Here is a 14,127-nt window from a genome sequence, read left to right on the forward strand (position 1 = left end):
AAGCCATACGCCAGCTACCTCAACAGCACCAACGAAAGATTCAGCTATCAGCTCAACAGATGCAGAATGACTATTGAATGTGCTTTTTGTAGATTGAAGGGATGCTGGCATAAAATTGCATCTCAGTGAGAATAATATTCCAACGGTTATAGCTGCTTGTGGTGTCTTGCATAGTATCTGCAAATGGGGAAATACTACCTCTGGCATGGAGCAGCCAGACACAAGGGCTGTTACAAGAGCTCAACATGGAGCTGTTGTGGTTGAGGGAGAGCTTGAAAGAGCACATTAATGGCCAGCTACAGTAATGTGCTGTATTAGAGTGTGCTCTGGTCCTGAAGTTTTGGGAGCTTTTAGGAATTCTATACAGCAAGTTATACATTTATAAATATTACACCATGTCTTTTGGTGAACCTGTGAATTATGAGGTGCTTGCTGTGTCTGTATATATAATTATTACACTGTGTTTCACTGAACCTGTGAGTTCTGTGATACTGTACAGTTACAAGTAGTGTGTTTTGAGTACTTTATACCTTCTGCCATATATGTTGTGAAATCCAATGCTGAAATTAAAAAAAAAAAAACCCTCAAGTTTGAACAGAAATTAAAGCATGAAACTTTAGAATTAGAAAGACACACAACATCCCTGTCCTGTTCATTGCACAAATGTAATGTAATGGAGGACCTGAGGGAGAGGAAGTAAATTTCTGGAAAGGAGCTTGAGTGTGAACTTGGAGGGTTGTTGGGTATGGATGGGAAAAGTATAGAACCATTTGTTGTTGTTTTTTTGGGGGAGGGGGAGGGGAAGGCTGGGGAATGGATTGTTCGGGAGCTTCCCCCATGCAGACCCTGGCTGACCCCTAGCCCCACTCAGACACCCATTCTACACATCCCCATGTGGCCCTGCACCTCCTCCCCCTTTCCCCATGTGTCTCTATATCCCCACCCACTTCCCTGTCCCTATGTGTCCCTGTGCCCCAACTCAGCCATCCTCTGTCCCTATGCAGCTCTTCCCTGTCAACATGTGGCCCTGCGCCTCCACTCCCATTCGGCTCCTGCCTCAGTCTGTCCTCCCCCACTAGCCCTTATGAGCCCCTCTCAGCACCCCACACTGTCTCCCCATAACCCCTGTCTCCTGACCTGGCCCGACAGGCGCTGTGAAGAAGGCAGGCTCTTTCTCTTCCCTAGCTGGCTGGGAGCTGCTGCTGTTCTTGTGCCACAGTGCCCTCTGGTGGGCAAAAGGTGGAACTGCAAAAACATTTTGGCAGACTTTTTTTTCTGTGCAAAAAATTAAAAATATGAACAGCTCATTGATTATGTATGTGTGCAGTAGCACAGAATTCCCCCAGGAGTAATTCTGGCTACACATCCACCAACTGTCTCTCTTTCAGGTCAGTGTATGTGAAGCTGTGGTTGTCCTTATTGTCTCCCCAGTGTGGAATTGGTAGGGGTAGAGATGTGGTCCATGATGCCATGTAGAATGTGGTGGGGGTGTAGAGAGCTGCCACACTTGTTCTCAGATGATTGCAAAGGGTGATGAGTCCATGATTGTTGGACCTGTAGATCAAGAGTCTGCAGCATGTGTGTTTGCTGCTTGAGAACCCCCACGATATCTCCCTTTCCTTTTCCTGGTGCATCTCCCTTTCCTTTTCCTGCTGAGACTCATCGGCCTTCCTCCTGTCCGCTCTTTCCTTCTCCATTTTGTCTGCCATATTTACCCTCCAAGCGCCTCTGTTCGTGGTCCGATGCAGAACTGGCTTGTAGGATCTCGCTGAACATGTCTTTCCTAGTCCTCTTCTTTCTCCTCCTTATCATGATTAGGCATTCTGCAGGTGTGGAGGGGGTACCCCTCAAGGCTTCAATGGCAGCAAGTACAGGTAAAACAGATGTATCATTGGATTGACAGTCACAACAGAAAGGGAAGGATGAGTCTCAGAACTCCCTTCCCTTATTCCTATAACATTTTTAAATAAGTAATGCTTATTGATACTTTAGCTTTGGCGTGCACAGCACCACTCTCCAGCCCTAGCCAGGGTGAGTATGGCCTGCTGGAGATGAAGAGAGGAGAATGAGGAGGGAATTAAGATTTTTGGTTGCATGAAGCAATAAAATTGTGGCCCTTATTTTCATAGGACAGTGGCACTGAGTACTGGCACTATTTTCAACAAGTGGTGGTGATTTTCAGGGCTTTGGAGTTGTGCTATGGCTCTGCTCCAGCTCCAGGCAAAAGCCTGCAGCTCCACTGCTCCAGAGCGGCTCTGCGCTCCAGCTCCGGGCTCTGCTCCAAAGCCCTGGTGATTTTAACTGATATCTCCCTTCTGAGAGAGCACAAAGGCATAGAGAACACAGTTGCTGCTGGTGTCCCAAAGTCGCCCAGCCCTGTGTTCTGCTAGACAGGTGCCTGCTGAAGTCATCGTGGAGTGGTATAGGAAAGTGTCCTACCATGGAAGAAGAAATAAGGCTTCTATCCCTAAAAACCTTTGAGAAAGGATTGCAGAGCATCTCTATGAAACTTTTAGTGAGTTCTGTCAGGAGGATACACAGGACATCCCTACGTACATCAACAGATTGCTCCGCATGCCCACGCCCCTGCCTTATCTTATAGGGGAATAAAAAGGAGATAAAGACACCACCTTTATTTGTTGTATTGCCTCCACTTGTCATGTGAATGAAACAATGAAAAGTAGATACCTGCGGTCTCGTTAACTTGGGACTGGGCTGGACACCAGCTTTAAATTTAAATATTGTAAGGAAAAATGCGTGCGCACACTTACCTGAGGTCCCTTCCCCTTCATAAGGCTCATCCTGATGGGACTGGCTAGGTTGTGGTGGAGTCTCAAACAGGTCTTGGCTTGTGGCATATCTGGACACCCCTGCCCTGTGTCCTCTACTTCCTTCTCCCCTGTTCACGGCAGGGGTCACTGTAGCCTGCTCTTCCAAGGTATCCATGGTTTCCTGTGGAGTGGCATGGCATGCAGCTTGTAAAAGTGATAGGTCTGTGGTGCATAGAGTGACCAGAGAGCAAGTGTGAAAAATCAGGATGGGGTGGGGAGTGATAGGTGCCTATATCAGAAAAAGCCTCAAATGTTGGGACTGTCTCCATAAAATTGGGACATCTGGTCACCTTAGTGGTGGTGCATCACCAGATTAATGGTTGGCCTATGCAGTCTTGTAGTATGCCTGCCTCAGTTCCTTCCCTTTCAAGCAGTACTGCTGCTAATCCCTATTGTATCCCTTAACCTGTGTCCCTTGTGCAGTCTTTTTGTAGAAGTCTAGGTTTCTTGCACAGCCTCTTCTCTCTATAGGCCCAGGAGATGTAGTGCTTTCTGTGTATTCCAGGTGGGAATGCATTTAGTATGTGGAGCCGGCATGGTTGGCAGTTGGGCAGTTGCACACAACAAGGGAGAGCTGCTAGGTGTGCCCACCAAAGTGGGCAATCAGGAAAAGCCATTTCAAAAATAAAAGGGGTGGCTTCCAGTCCCCGTGACCTCTGGGCAGCAGAGTTCACAACTGAGACTCGAGTGGTCACTGTTGCAAGGAACATTGTGGGACAGTGGGGGCATTGTGGGACAGTTGCTGGAGGAGGGGTAAGGGTAGCGTAGCTTGACACAGTGTCAGATTCACTGTGTTAACCTCTGTAGATTGACTGTGGCTCCAGGCAGTTTGAGGAGATGGTTTTACTGCATCACAGTTATGAGCTTCTTACGTTGGCCAGAGAAAAAAATTGAGTGTAGGCACATGTACAAATAGGTTGACAAAAAATAGATTGCATCAACCTAACTTTATAGTGTAGACCAGACCTAATTTTACTACACTCCTGGCAGTAAAGTTATGCAAATACATAAGTGTTTGCAGGATCTGGGCCTAAATGGACAAGATAGACAAAAGTGGGAAAGGAAATACAGAAAAGTGAAGAAACTTGCCCATTTTCACACAGTGGACCACTGGCAATAAAGTTTTATGAAAACTATTCTTTGAGTTGTATCTTATGTATCAGACAAACTGTAGGGCAGTTGACATCTAGTACATTACAAAAGCTGCCACTGAAAACCAGACCAACTTCCTAATTTTGTTCTTGCATTCCTAAAATTGGATGAAGAATTTTTTTTACTCATGACTGTATTATTTGATCAGAGACTTCACCTGTAAATGTTTAAGTGCAATAAAATTAAATAGTATATTTTCATATATTTTTATAGGTTTTATTGAAAACAACAGCTGGAGATATTGACATCGAGCTATGGTCAAAAGAAGCACCAAAAGCATGCAGAAATTTCATCCAGCTTTGTATGGAAGGTAATGATTGAGTTGGACAGTAGGTGGTGTTAATATTATTCAATGTACAGTATTGGTGACTTCTTACATTTTATGCTTTTTCATAAAATAGGAATCAGAGGAATATTACACTAATGTCCACGGGAATTGACATTAAAATAGTTATCAGTGTGTGGGAAAACTAGAAGCATTGAGAAATATGATGTTTTTCAAAGCTATTGAAAGAGACCTTAGACAAAGAATTTTAAAAAGTATTTTTTAAATATGTTTCTCAAATCCATCAGATAGCTGGTTATTACTGAACTAAAATACATGAGAGACTTAGGAGGACTTACTTTGTGGGTATTTTGTAACATGTAACTATGTTCTTCAGTAAACTCATGAAATGATAGCCAAGCGGTCCAAGGAAGTCTCCTGAAAAATTGCTTTGTGCATCACTTTCCTTTCCCTGCTTATGGCTTCCTGTTTTCTTTCAAAAACATCTGGGGATTTTTAATACTTCATTGTGCTGCCATTTCAGAGTGGTGGGAGCACTGTAATCCAGATCAAAGAAATTGGGGTTTGGGAATTAAAGGATCTGCCTTGGGAAAACCACACCATGGGAGGATGAAGGCGCTTGTAGCTACACAGTATCTCCAGCTGGTGCCACTATGTATGTATCTTTTAAGGGTAAGGTTTCTCAAGTCCCCTTCTGATATGTACTGTTTCTTGAAGATATCCTCTGTTCAGGAGATTTTCACTCCTGTCTTGGGCCTCCAGCATAAATCAAGCCCATCATTTCTTGTAGAGCTAGAACATATCTGTTTGAAAGGCATTCAGTCCTGGTATAAAGTCTTCAAGTGATGGAGAATCCATTACATCCCTTGGTAAGTTGTTCCAATGGTCAGTTACCCTAAAAAAAAATGTATTTTTTAGTCTGAATTTGTCTAGTTTCCACTTCCAGCCATTGGATCTCATTATGTCATTGTCTGTCTGCTAAATTAAAGAGCTTTCTACTGCTGGAAATATTCTTCTCTTGTAGGTACTAATAGATGATGATCAAGTCACCTCTCAGTCTTCTCTTGGATAATCTGAATAGATTGAGCTTCTTACCTTTCTAGTTGTAAGGCAAATTTTTCAGACCTCAAATCATTCTTGTAGCTGTTTTCTGAGCTCTTTCCAATTTGTCAATATTGTTTTTGAAACATAGACACCAGAACTGGACTCAGTACTCTAGTAATGATCTCACTAATGCCATATGCGGAGGTAACACCAACTCCTACTTGATAATCCCCTGTTTATATAGACAAAGATCGTTTTAATCCTTTTAACAGCTGCATTACAGTGGGAGCTCATGATTGTTTGGTTATCCACCATGATCTTGAAGTCCTTTTCAGTCGCTGTTTTCTGGATACAGTACCCCCCTGGATGGAGGACTGTATTCGAGGCCTAAACCATGGACCAAGGAGAATACAATCCCAGATGAGACTATTATAGCAGTGAATTCCACATTTGTTGATGTTCCGAGCACTAAGAAGAGCACTGTGCTCCATGAGTTAAGGCAGCGACCCATGAAAAAGGTAATGTCTTTGTCTGTGCTTCAGAGATTGACATTGTCTTTTTCATGGTTCTTTGGTTTAGCTCAAGGAGCACAGTGCTTTAATCTGTCATGATTAACGCCATCTTTATCCACCTAGTCAGGTCTGCAACCCAGAAGTTATTTTTGATTCCCTCATCCCCATATTTATGCTTTGTCCAAATCCTGCCACTTCTTCCTCCTTCTTCCTATCTGACCCTTCAACACTGTCTAGACATCAAAAGCTCTTGTCCAAGTCTGAATCGCATCCCATCTTGATTTACTCCCAGGCATCTCCTATCTTTCTGGCTTCATTCCCTTCCTATGATTTATATATGTTCTTCTCCCCAACAAAACCCTCCATAGACCTGCCTTTGTCCAGGCATCAAGTTCAGTTTTCTTGTCAATTTCTTCATGGGCCTAAATAAATCTGTTCTTCCTTAGTTATCCACTCATCTCATTGTGTTGCTCCAATGTGCTTTGCTAAATATGCCAGCTATGGATACAAGTTAATCCTACATATGCCTCCAGGTGTTCTTTCATACTGCCCTTTATAGATGGAATGCCTTCCTTGAAATCATCTGAAAGGCAAATACAATTCTCCTTTTAAGACCCACCAGTGCTGTGATGCTTACAAGAAAATAAGCAATTATTGACCATTAGATTAATAGTTTTTTAAGGCCAGGGGGACCATTATGGTAATCTAATTTGACTTCTTCATTAACACATGAGAAGGAACCTCATCTAGTGATTTCTGCATCAAGTCCGTAACTTCTATTTAAGCTATAGCATATCTTTTAGACTGACAACCAATCTATATATAAGGATATTTAGGTTCAGGGGCAGATGAGGATAGTTTTTGTTTTTGTTTTTTTTTTCCCCAAATTTTTTTTAAAAAAACCAATCCCCTTCTAAATGGTTTGGAATCATCAAGTTGTACCCTTATAGCTAGCCCAAGTTGCTGCATCATGTTATTAGGTTTTTCATCTTCCTTCCCCCTCCTCTCCCTGGCCCTCCTATTGTTTGTTTGTTTTGAATTTATCTCTTTAAGGCAACAACTGTCTTCCTATTTATTTCTTCAGCACCTTGAACAATGGGGCATTTGAGCACTGCTAAAATATAAATAATGAGAGGGACTTCTCAAGAAACATAAATTGGCCAAATGCTATGAAGTAACAATTTTACGCTGATAATTAATTTGAATATCTGATTTATGGCACCCAGTTTACAACACTATCCTAAACACACAGAGTGCTGGAATAGTATATAACTGTCATAATTATGAGGCTTGCTGGGAAGGGAGCAAAAGTTCATGTTTTAAATGAGATTATTAGAAAAAGAGTAAAGTTTGTTTTCAGTAGTCAGAATAATAACATTACTAATATGGTGAAAAAATGTTTAAAATATGTGAAGACTTCTTGAACTTGGCATATTTTAAATGGAAATATCTCTGTCTACAGTATAAAATTTGTAAGTCATCCATTGTCTTAAAAATATCATGTTTTTTTAATTGGCCTGCTACATATGTCAAGCAGAGTTAAATTTTCACCTCCCAGAAGCTGTTTTGATTTCCCTATAATAAAACCAAGAAGCACAATAGACTCAGTATTTCAGAGTCTGATTGGAGCACCATATAAGGTGAAACTGATGAATACTTGTCAGTGTTGATGTGTAGCTAATACCATTGTTTGGCCATACTAAATTATAGATGTATATGTAAAGCTTTGGTCATAGAGATGGAAGAAAAGAATGAAAGGAGGAAAACCTTCCATGCTCAAAGTGTGAGAGTAGAGCCCTGTTCTGTCAATTTAAGAACTTTTATACTCTTAACAGCTGATCTATTAGGGCAGGGTGGCAGTTAATTTAGCAATATTGGCAACATGCCTTCTCATGTTCTTGTTTTATTTTTTTAACGCAGCTGTTTTTATTTCCGGTCACTTACGTGATAGTGGTGTTATACTTATTTTCTTGAACACTTGATAACTGACAATAAGAAATTATTTGCATGGAAAAACTCAGCATTGTGACACATAATTTGGAGTATGCAGTTTATTTTTTCTCACATTTATTGATATAGCTTGTATGTAGTTTTTAGCTCCATTAATCCGCATAAACTAATCTTCAGGTTAGGAAATTAAGAATTACCCCACAACTTTGATTGTGTAGTGATTGGTGGAAATATAGTGCTAGAATATTCCTACTATTTTAAGCTCCTGATGATTATATTAGAGCAGAAGTCTAAAAAATAAGGAGATACTGTAGAATAAACACAGACACATTGGACTTAATTCTCCTTTTATGCTGATCTTCGTCAGTAATAACGCAAAGTCCTTGGTAAAAGAAGTATGTGGGACAGGAGAACCAGGTCTATTAAGACTATCTGGGAGATGGCTTCTTTTGTTTCCAGCTTTTATCCATCAATATTATCCTTTCAGTGACATGCAGTGCCTTCAAGTGTACCGCAACACAGCAAACTGTTCTGTATTGTATATTAGTGTGTTTAATTTTGACACCATTGTCTTGAAAATTTTAAGATGTTTACGTGATCACACAGCTTATGGTACTTCCCAGTTCATATAAATGGAATATTTTAACATTGAAAATTGAAACAGAAGTTGAAAATCAACAAAACTCGAGTCAAAGCTCAAGTTCTAACTTCTGTACACATAATAATAATAATACCTAGCCCTAGATCTCAAAGCACTTTATAAATGTGGTCAGTATCACTATTTTCAGGTGGGAGAAACTGAGACACAGGGCAGCAAAGTAACTTACCCAGCAGGCTAGTTGTAGAGCCAGAAATAGGTTCCCTGAATCCCACTCTAGTGTTGTAGCCACAAGGCCACATTGCTTACACTATACGTGTACTTTTAGAATAATTTAAAAATATCTATAGTAAATATTCTTTTTCTTTGCAGGTTATTATGACAACACAATATTTCACAGAGTTGTGCCTGATTTTATAGTGCAAGGGGGAGATCCCACTGGTACTGGATCAGGTGGAGAGTCAATCTACGGGCTCCCCTTCAAGGTAGGTATCTGTATAGCTTGTTTTTAATTACTGCATATTCATTTGCAAGTGATTTTACTAATAGAAGAGATTGCTAAAACAAAGATCACACAAGAAATTAATCTTTTATCTTGTACAGTGATTGCTTGCACATCTTGTGCCTCCATTTTTGCATGCACAGTTCCAGAATCTGTCTGTATTGTACCCATGGTACTGTTGTGGAAACTCAACCACACGTTGAGTTTGGATCAGATCAGCCCGAGGCTCCTTTATTGATTACAAGCGCGGGGGGGTAAGGGTGTGGACTCACCCCTGCGGTGCCTCCTGCTGGTCGTCTCCAGGAATTAGCTCTCCAGCCGTTGGAATGCCCTCTGCAAGCCGGTGATCAACCTTACCTCACTCTGGCCCCTGTGTCCCTCCCAGGATCTGGTGCCCTGTTATCTGGGGTGCTGCCCCCTGGCAGTAACCCCACAGTTCTGGGTCTCCCCCTCCCAGGGGAACCCCCACCCACTATCCCCACTTCACTTCAGTCTTGGCTACTGCCCAGTCATCATTTAGCCCCCGTTCACTGGGGCAAACTGCAGTGTATCAGCCACTCATCACAGGCAAAGGGGTTTGGACCTGCTGCCTCTGCCTACCCGTGGGCTTCCCCTTTGCAACCCCAGTACCCAGTTGGTCTTACCCTAGGCCTGCAGCCTGGGGGGTTTCCAGGCTAGAGCTCCCCAGCACCTCTTGTCTTCCCCCAGCCCTGCTCCACCTTAGGTACCCAGGTGCTCTCCCTAGCAGCCATGCCCTTCTCCCTCTAAAGGCAGAAAGAGAGTATTTGCTCCTGGCTTCCCTGGCATTTGTAGGGCCATCTGGGTCTGTTTGGGGCATGGCCACAGCTGAGGCTGTTTTCCCCCAATCAGCCCAGCTTTTCCCCTGCCACAGCCCTCTCGAAATACCGGTATTATTAAAATCTATTGCAGAGCTCCTATTGATTTTTTTTAACAGGAACTAGATTTGTTCCGAGATGCAACATTTAACCTAAAAAAATAATAGTTTTGATGTCACAAGAAAAATGCAAGTTTTAGTCTTTTTTTTTTTCCCTAATAGGAGAGATTGTGTTTAAATACTAGGTTTCTTTTTTCTTTTTTTTTCTTTTTTTTCAATCACATCTATATTATTGCTTTGAAGTTGACAAATATTTTTCCATTTCTTAGCCTGGTTAACAAGAAGCTCTTAAGCTTGCACTTTAAAAAAAAAAAAATCATGTATTTGTTTGCATTGTTGATCTGGGAGTAGTTTTTGATGTTTCCATTAAGAGGAGTAATTGTGTGCTTATTCATATTGGTATAACAGAAAATTGAGAGAAATCTTTTCAATTCAAGATCTCCAGGTGTTATCATTAAGCACCATCCTTGTGTAGAAACACACCCATAAATAATGTTGTTTTGGTACAACACTGTAAATTTTTCAAACCCAAGAAATTCTGCCTTATGTATATTAGGGTGGCTGTTTACTGGTTAAACAAGTGCAAAATTAAAATTGCATACTAAACCATCTCTTTATTTTGAAGGATGAATTCCACTCACGATTGCGTTTTAATCGAAGAGGACTGGTTGCTATGGCAAATGCTGGAGCTCATGATAATGGCAGTCAGTTTTTCTTTACACTGGGCCGTGCAGATGAACTTAACAACAAGCACACCATTTTTGGAAAGGTTCGTTAGAGTTATGACTTGAATCATGGTTTTGACAGAGGCAATTAAATGTACTTCTAAATTCAGAGAATGTGTTCATATTATCTTAGTACTTCACACAGCTCAAATGCATTTTTGCTACTTTCAAAGTTATTTTAGTGTTTAAGAACATCTCTGTTTTTGTCTGTCTCCTCGCCTGACATTGATCTCAATTGGTAGTGTCCCTTAATAGTTAATATTCCATTGCTTTTCTACTAAATTGAACCTTTACAATACACTTTTTCAGAGGAATCTAATAAAATTAAAAGTGCTCTGATTGTTGCATATATACTGTTTTTCTACTGTTAATAAAATATTAATTTAGAAATACAATTAGACTATCATTCAAGAACAACCCAAACAAATGAAAGCAATAAAATGATGATGGTTTCAAGGAAATTGTCAAGTAGGTTAGTTCTGTAGTGTACAGAATTTTTTTAGTTTTATTTTCAATTCACAGGTCCCATCACTAACTTTTGTGGCAGTTTAAATAGTTCTTAAACGTAGAATCAGGTTGTTAAAGAGGAGAGTCGTGTTGCATTTAAAATATCTGTAGCCATATGTAATCTAAATTTAGATATCCCTCTTTCATATATTCAAAATTATTTACATAACAATTTCCTTAAATTTTGCAGAGTAATTAACAAGCAATCTGAAAATTGATAGGCTTTGAAATAACTAACGTTTAAAAAAACTTTTGTGAATTTGCTAGATTACTGGGGATACCATATACAATATGTTACGACTGACTGAAGTAGAAATTGACAAAGAAGAAAGACCACTCAATCCACACAAAATAAAAAGTAGTGAGGTATGTATGCGGTTAATTAAAATATTCTATTTTTTTTTGTCTTCAAACAATTATATTCTAGTAGGAAGTATTGGCATTAATTTATCTGAGTGGGTTATGTATTATTGCTGTATAAATAATTTTCAAAATAGTATGTTTTTTAAGAAAGTCATATTTTTAAAGACATAAGCATTCTAAATGACAGCAAAATGCTTGTTAAATATTTTATACAAATATTTAACTTTTTCCTTAGGTTTTGTTTAATCCTTTTGATGACATCATTCCAAGAACAAATAAAAAGCTGAAAAAAGACAAACCAGGGGAAGAAGTAAAAAAGTCAAAATCCAAAGGCACAAAGTAATTATACCTCATACGTGGGCTTTTTAAAAATTGTATACAGCTCTAATTATAAAATTATTTCAGTCTTGTTCTATGATATGCTAGTGCCCTTGTATAGTACCTTGTATAGTAAATGTGGTACCTGATTTTTTCAAGATGGGAGTGCATAAAAATTGTGTTCATATTTTAAGTAATTTGTCCCTTTTTCCTTTATTTCTTAATTCTGAATATTATAGTTGGTAAAAAGATTGTTTACATACAGTTGCAGGTATAAGATTTCAGCATTATATGTGCAAACTACAATTTTAAAAAAACTGTTTAAAGAACAGTAAGGTTGCAAAGTGAAGCAGTTATAAATTAAGAAATGCCAGAAAAATGGGTGCATATGCAACCTTAATATGGGCCCCTAGTATGTATGCATCATGATAAAGTCTCTGGTTTCATGATTATATACTACTTTGTCCAAGGCACCGTCACCTCATTCTGTGCATCAGACTGATGGTGTTCTTAGAATGAATCAATACTCTTGTGAGTGACAAAGTTTTCTGTAGGGGTACGTCTACACTACGGGACTATTCCGAATTTGCATAAACGGGTTTTGTAAAACAGATTTTATAAAATCGAGTGCGCGCGGCCACACTAAACACATTAAATCGGTGGTGTGCGTCCATGGTCCGAGGCTAGCGTCGATTTCTGGAGCGTTGCACTGTGGGTAGCTATCCCGTAGCTATCCCATAGTTCCCGCAGCCTCCCCCGCCCCTTGGAATTTCCGGTTGAGATCCCAGTGCCTGATGGGGCAAAAATCATTGTCGCGGGTGGTTCTGGGTAAATGTCGTCAGTCACTCCTTCCTCTGGGAAAGCAACGGGAGACAAGCATTTCGCGCCTTTTTTCCCTGGATTGCCCTGGCAGATGCCATAGCATGGCAATCATGGAGCCTGTTTTGCCTTTTGTGACTGTCACCGTATGTGTACTAGATGCCGCTGACAGAGGCGATTCAGCAGCGCTACACAGCAGCATGCTTTTGCTTTTGCATGACAGCAGAGATGGTTATCAGCCATACTGTACCATCTACCAATCCATAAATTGGTAATAAGATGATCATGGCTACCAGTCCTTTTGCACTGTTCCATTTGCTGCTGTCATAAGTGCCCCTGGCTGCTCTTAGCCAGGGGCGCAAAAGCCAAAATTGGGAATGACTCCCTGAGTCAATCCCTCCTTTTTGGTATCTAAAAATAGAATCAGTCCTGCCTAGAATATGGGCAAGTGTACTAGAGAACCACTGTATCATAGAACCAGAGAGCACAGCTGCTCTGTGTCAGATCCTGCATAGATTATGAGCTGTATGCTATTCACAGGGGGTGCTCCTGCAACAACCCCACCTGTTCATTTCATTCTTCCCCCAGCCTTCATGGGCTACCGTAGCATTGTCCCCCCACTTGTGTGATGAAGTAATAAAGAATGCAGGAATAAGACACAGTGACTTGTTAGTGAAGGCAGCCTCCAGCTGCTATGATAGTCCAGACAGGACAGTAAGGAGTGTATAGGAGAGGAGCCCAGCATCCCTCTGCTAGTTCAGGGGCACTTGAATCTTTTCTTTACACATGAAGGGTGGGGGCTGATGGAGCTCAGCCCCCTGTTGCTATGACGATGATGGATATCAGCCATACTGCACCATCTACCAGGAAAAATTAGGACCAGGCGCCCTTGATTGACCTGACCGATGCTAGTACGCATGGTTACCAGTCCTTTTGCACTGCCCCATGTGCCAATAGGCTGATGATGATGATGATGGGTATCAGTCTTATTGTACCATCAGCCACCCATGGCGGGGGGGAGCAAGGATGTTGGTGTTGAGTGCTGCACCATCCCGTCTATCTGCAGCATTCAGTAAAGATAGGGTGACATGTAAAAGAGTCAAGACAGGATTGTTTTCCCTTTCACTTCTGGGGGTGGGTGGGGGGGTGCGTAAATTGCCTGGCTATGCCCTGACCCACCGCGGACACTGTTTTTGACCCTAGAAGCATTTGGAGCTCAGCCAAGAATGCAAATGCTTTTCAGAGACTGCAGGAACTGTGGGATAGCTTGAGTCCTCCAGTCCATGAGCGTCCATTTGATTCTTTGGCTTTCCGTTACGCTTGCCACGCAGCAGTGCGCTGAGTCCCTGCTATGGCATCTGTCTGGAGATATTTAAAAAATGATTTTGAATTTCGTCTTCTGTAACGGAGCGCTGATAGAACAGTTTTGCCTGCCCTTACAGCGATCACGTCCGCATCGTCCATGCTGGAGCTCTTTATTTTGATTTTTAACTGCATCACCACCCGTGCTGATCGGAGCTCCACGCTGGGCAAACAGGAAATATTCAAAAGTTCGCGGGGCTTTTCCTGTCTACCTGGCCACTGCATCCGAGTTCAGATTGCTGTCCAGAGCGGTCAGTGGTGCA

At 41.2% G+C, this 14,127-nt stretch overlaps 1 protein-coding gene across 6 annotated transcripts in view; it reads left to right on the forward strand.

Moving 5' to 3' along the window:
• CWC27 (CWC27 spliceosome associated cyclophilin) overlaps nucleotides 1–14,127 on the forward strand; it is a 214,709-nt gene that overhangs the window by 2,146 nt on the left and 198,436 nt on the right. For all 6 annotated transcript variants that reach the window (XM_039544098.1, XM_039544102.1, XM_039544099.1 and 3 more), the window contains exons 2-6: nucleotides 4,197–4,293; nucleotides 8,746–8,858; nucleotides 10,396–10,539; nucleotides 11,270–11,368; nucleotides 11,601–11,704. In XM_039544098.1, the coding sequence (XP_039400032.1) occupies nucleotides 4,197–4,293; nucleotides 8,746–8,858; nucleotides 10,396–10,539; nucleotides 11,270–11,368; nucleotides 11,601–11,704 (557 nt within the window). The remainder of the gene's footprint in view (nucleotides 1–4,196; nucleotides 4,294–8,745; nucleotides 8,859–10,395; nucleotides 10,540–11,269; nucleotides 11,369–11,600; nucleotides 11,705–14,127) is intronic.

This window comes from Mauremys reevesii, linkage group 6, assembly GCF_016161935.1.
Source record: "Mauremys reevesii isolate NIE-2019 linkage group 6, ASM1616193v1, whole genome shotgun sequence".
NCBI lineage: Eukaryota > Metazoa > Chordata > Testudines > Geoemydidae > Mauremys > Mauremys reevesii.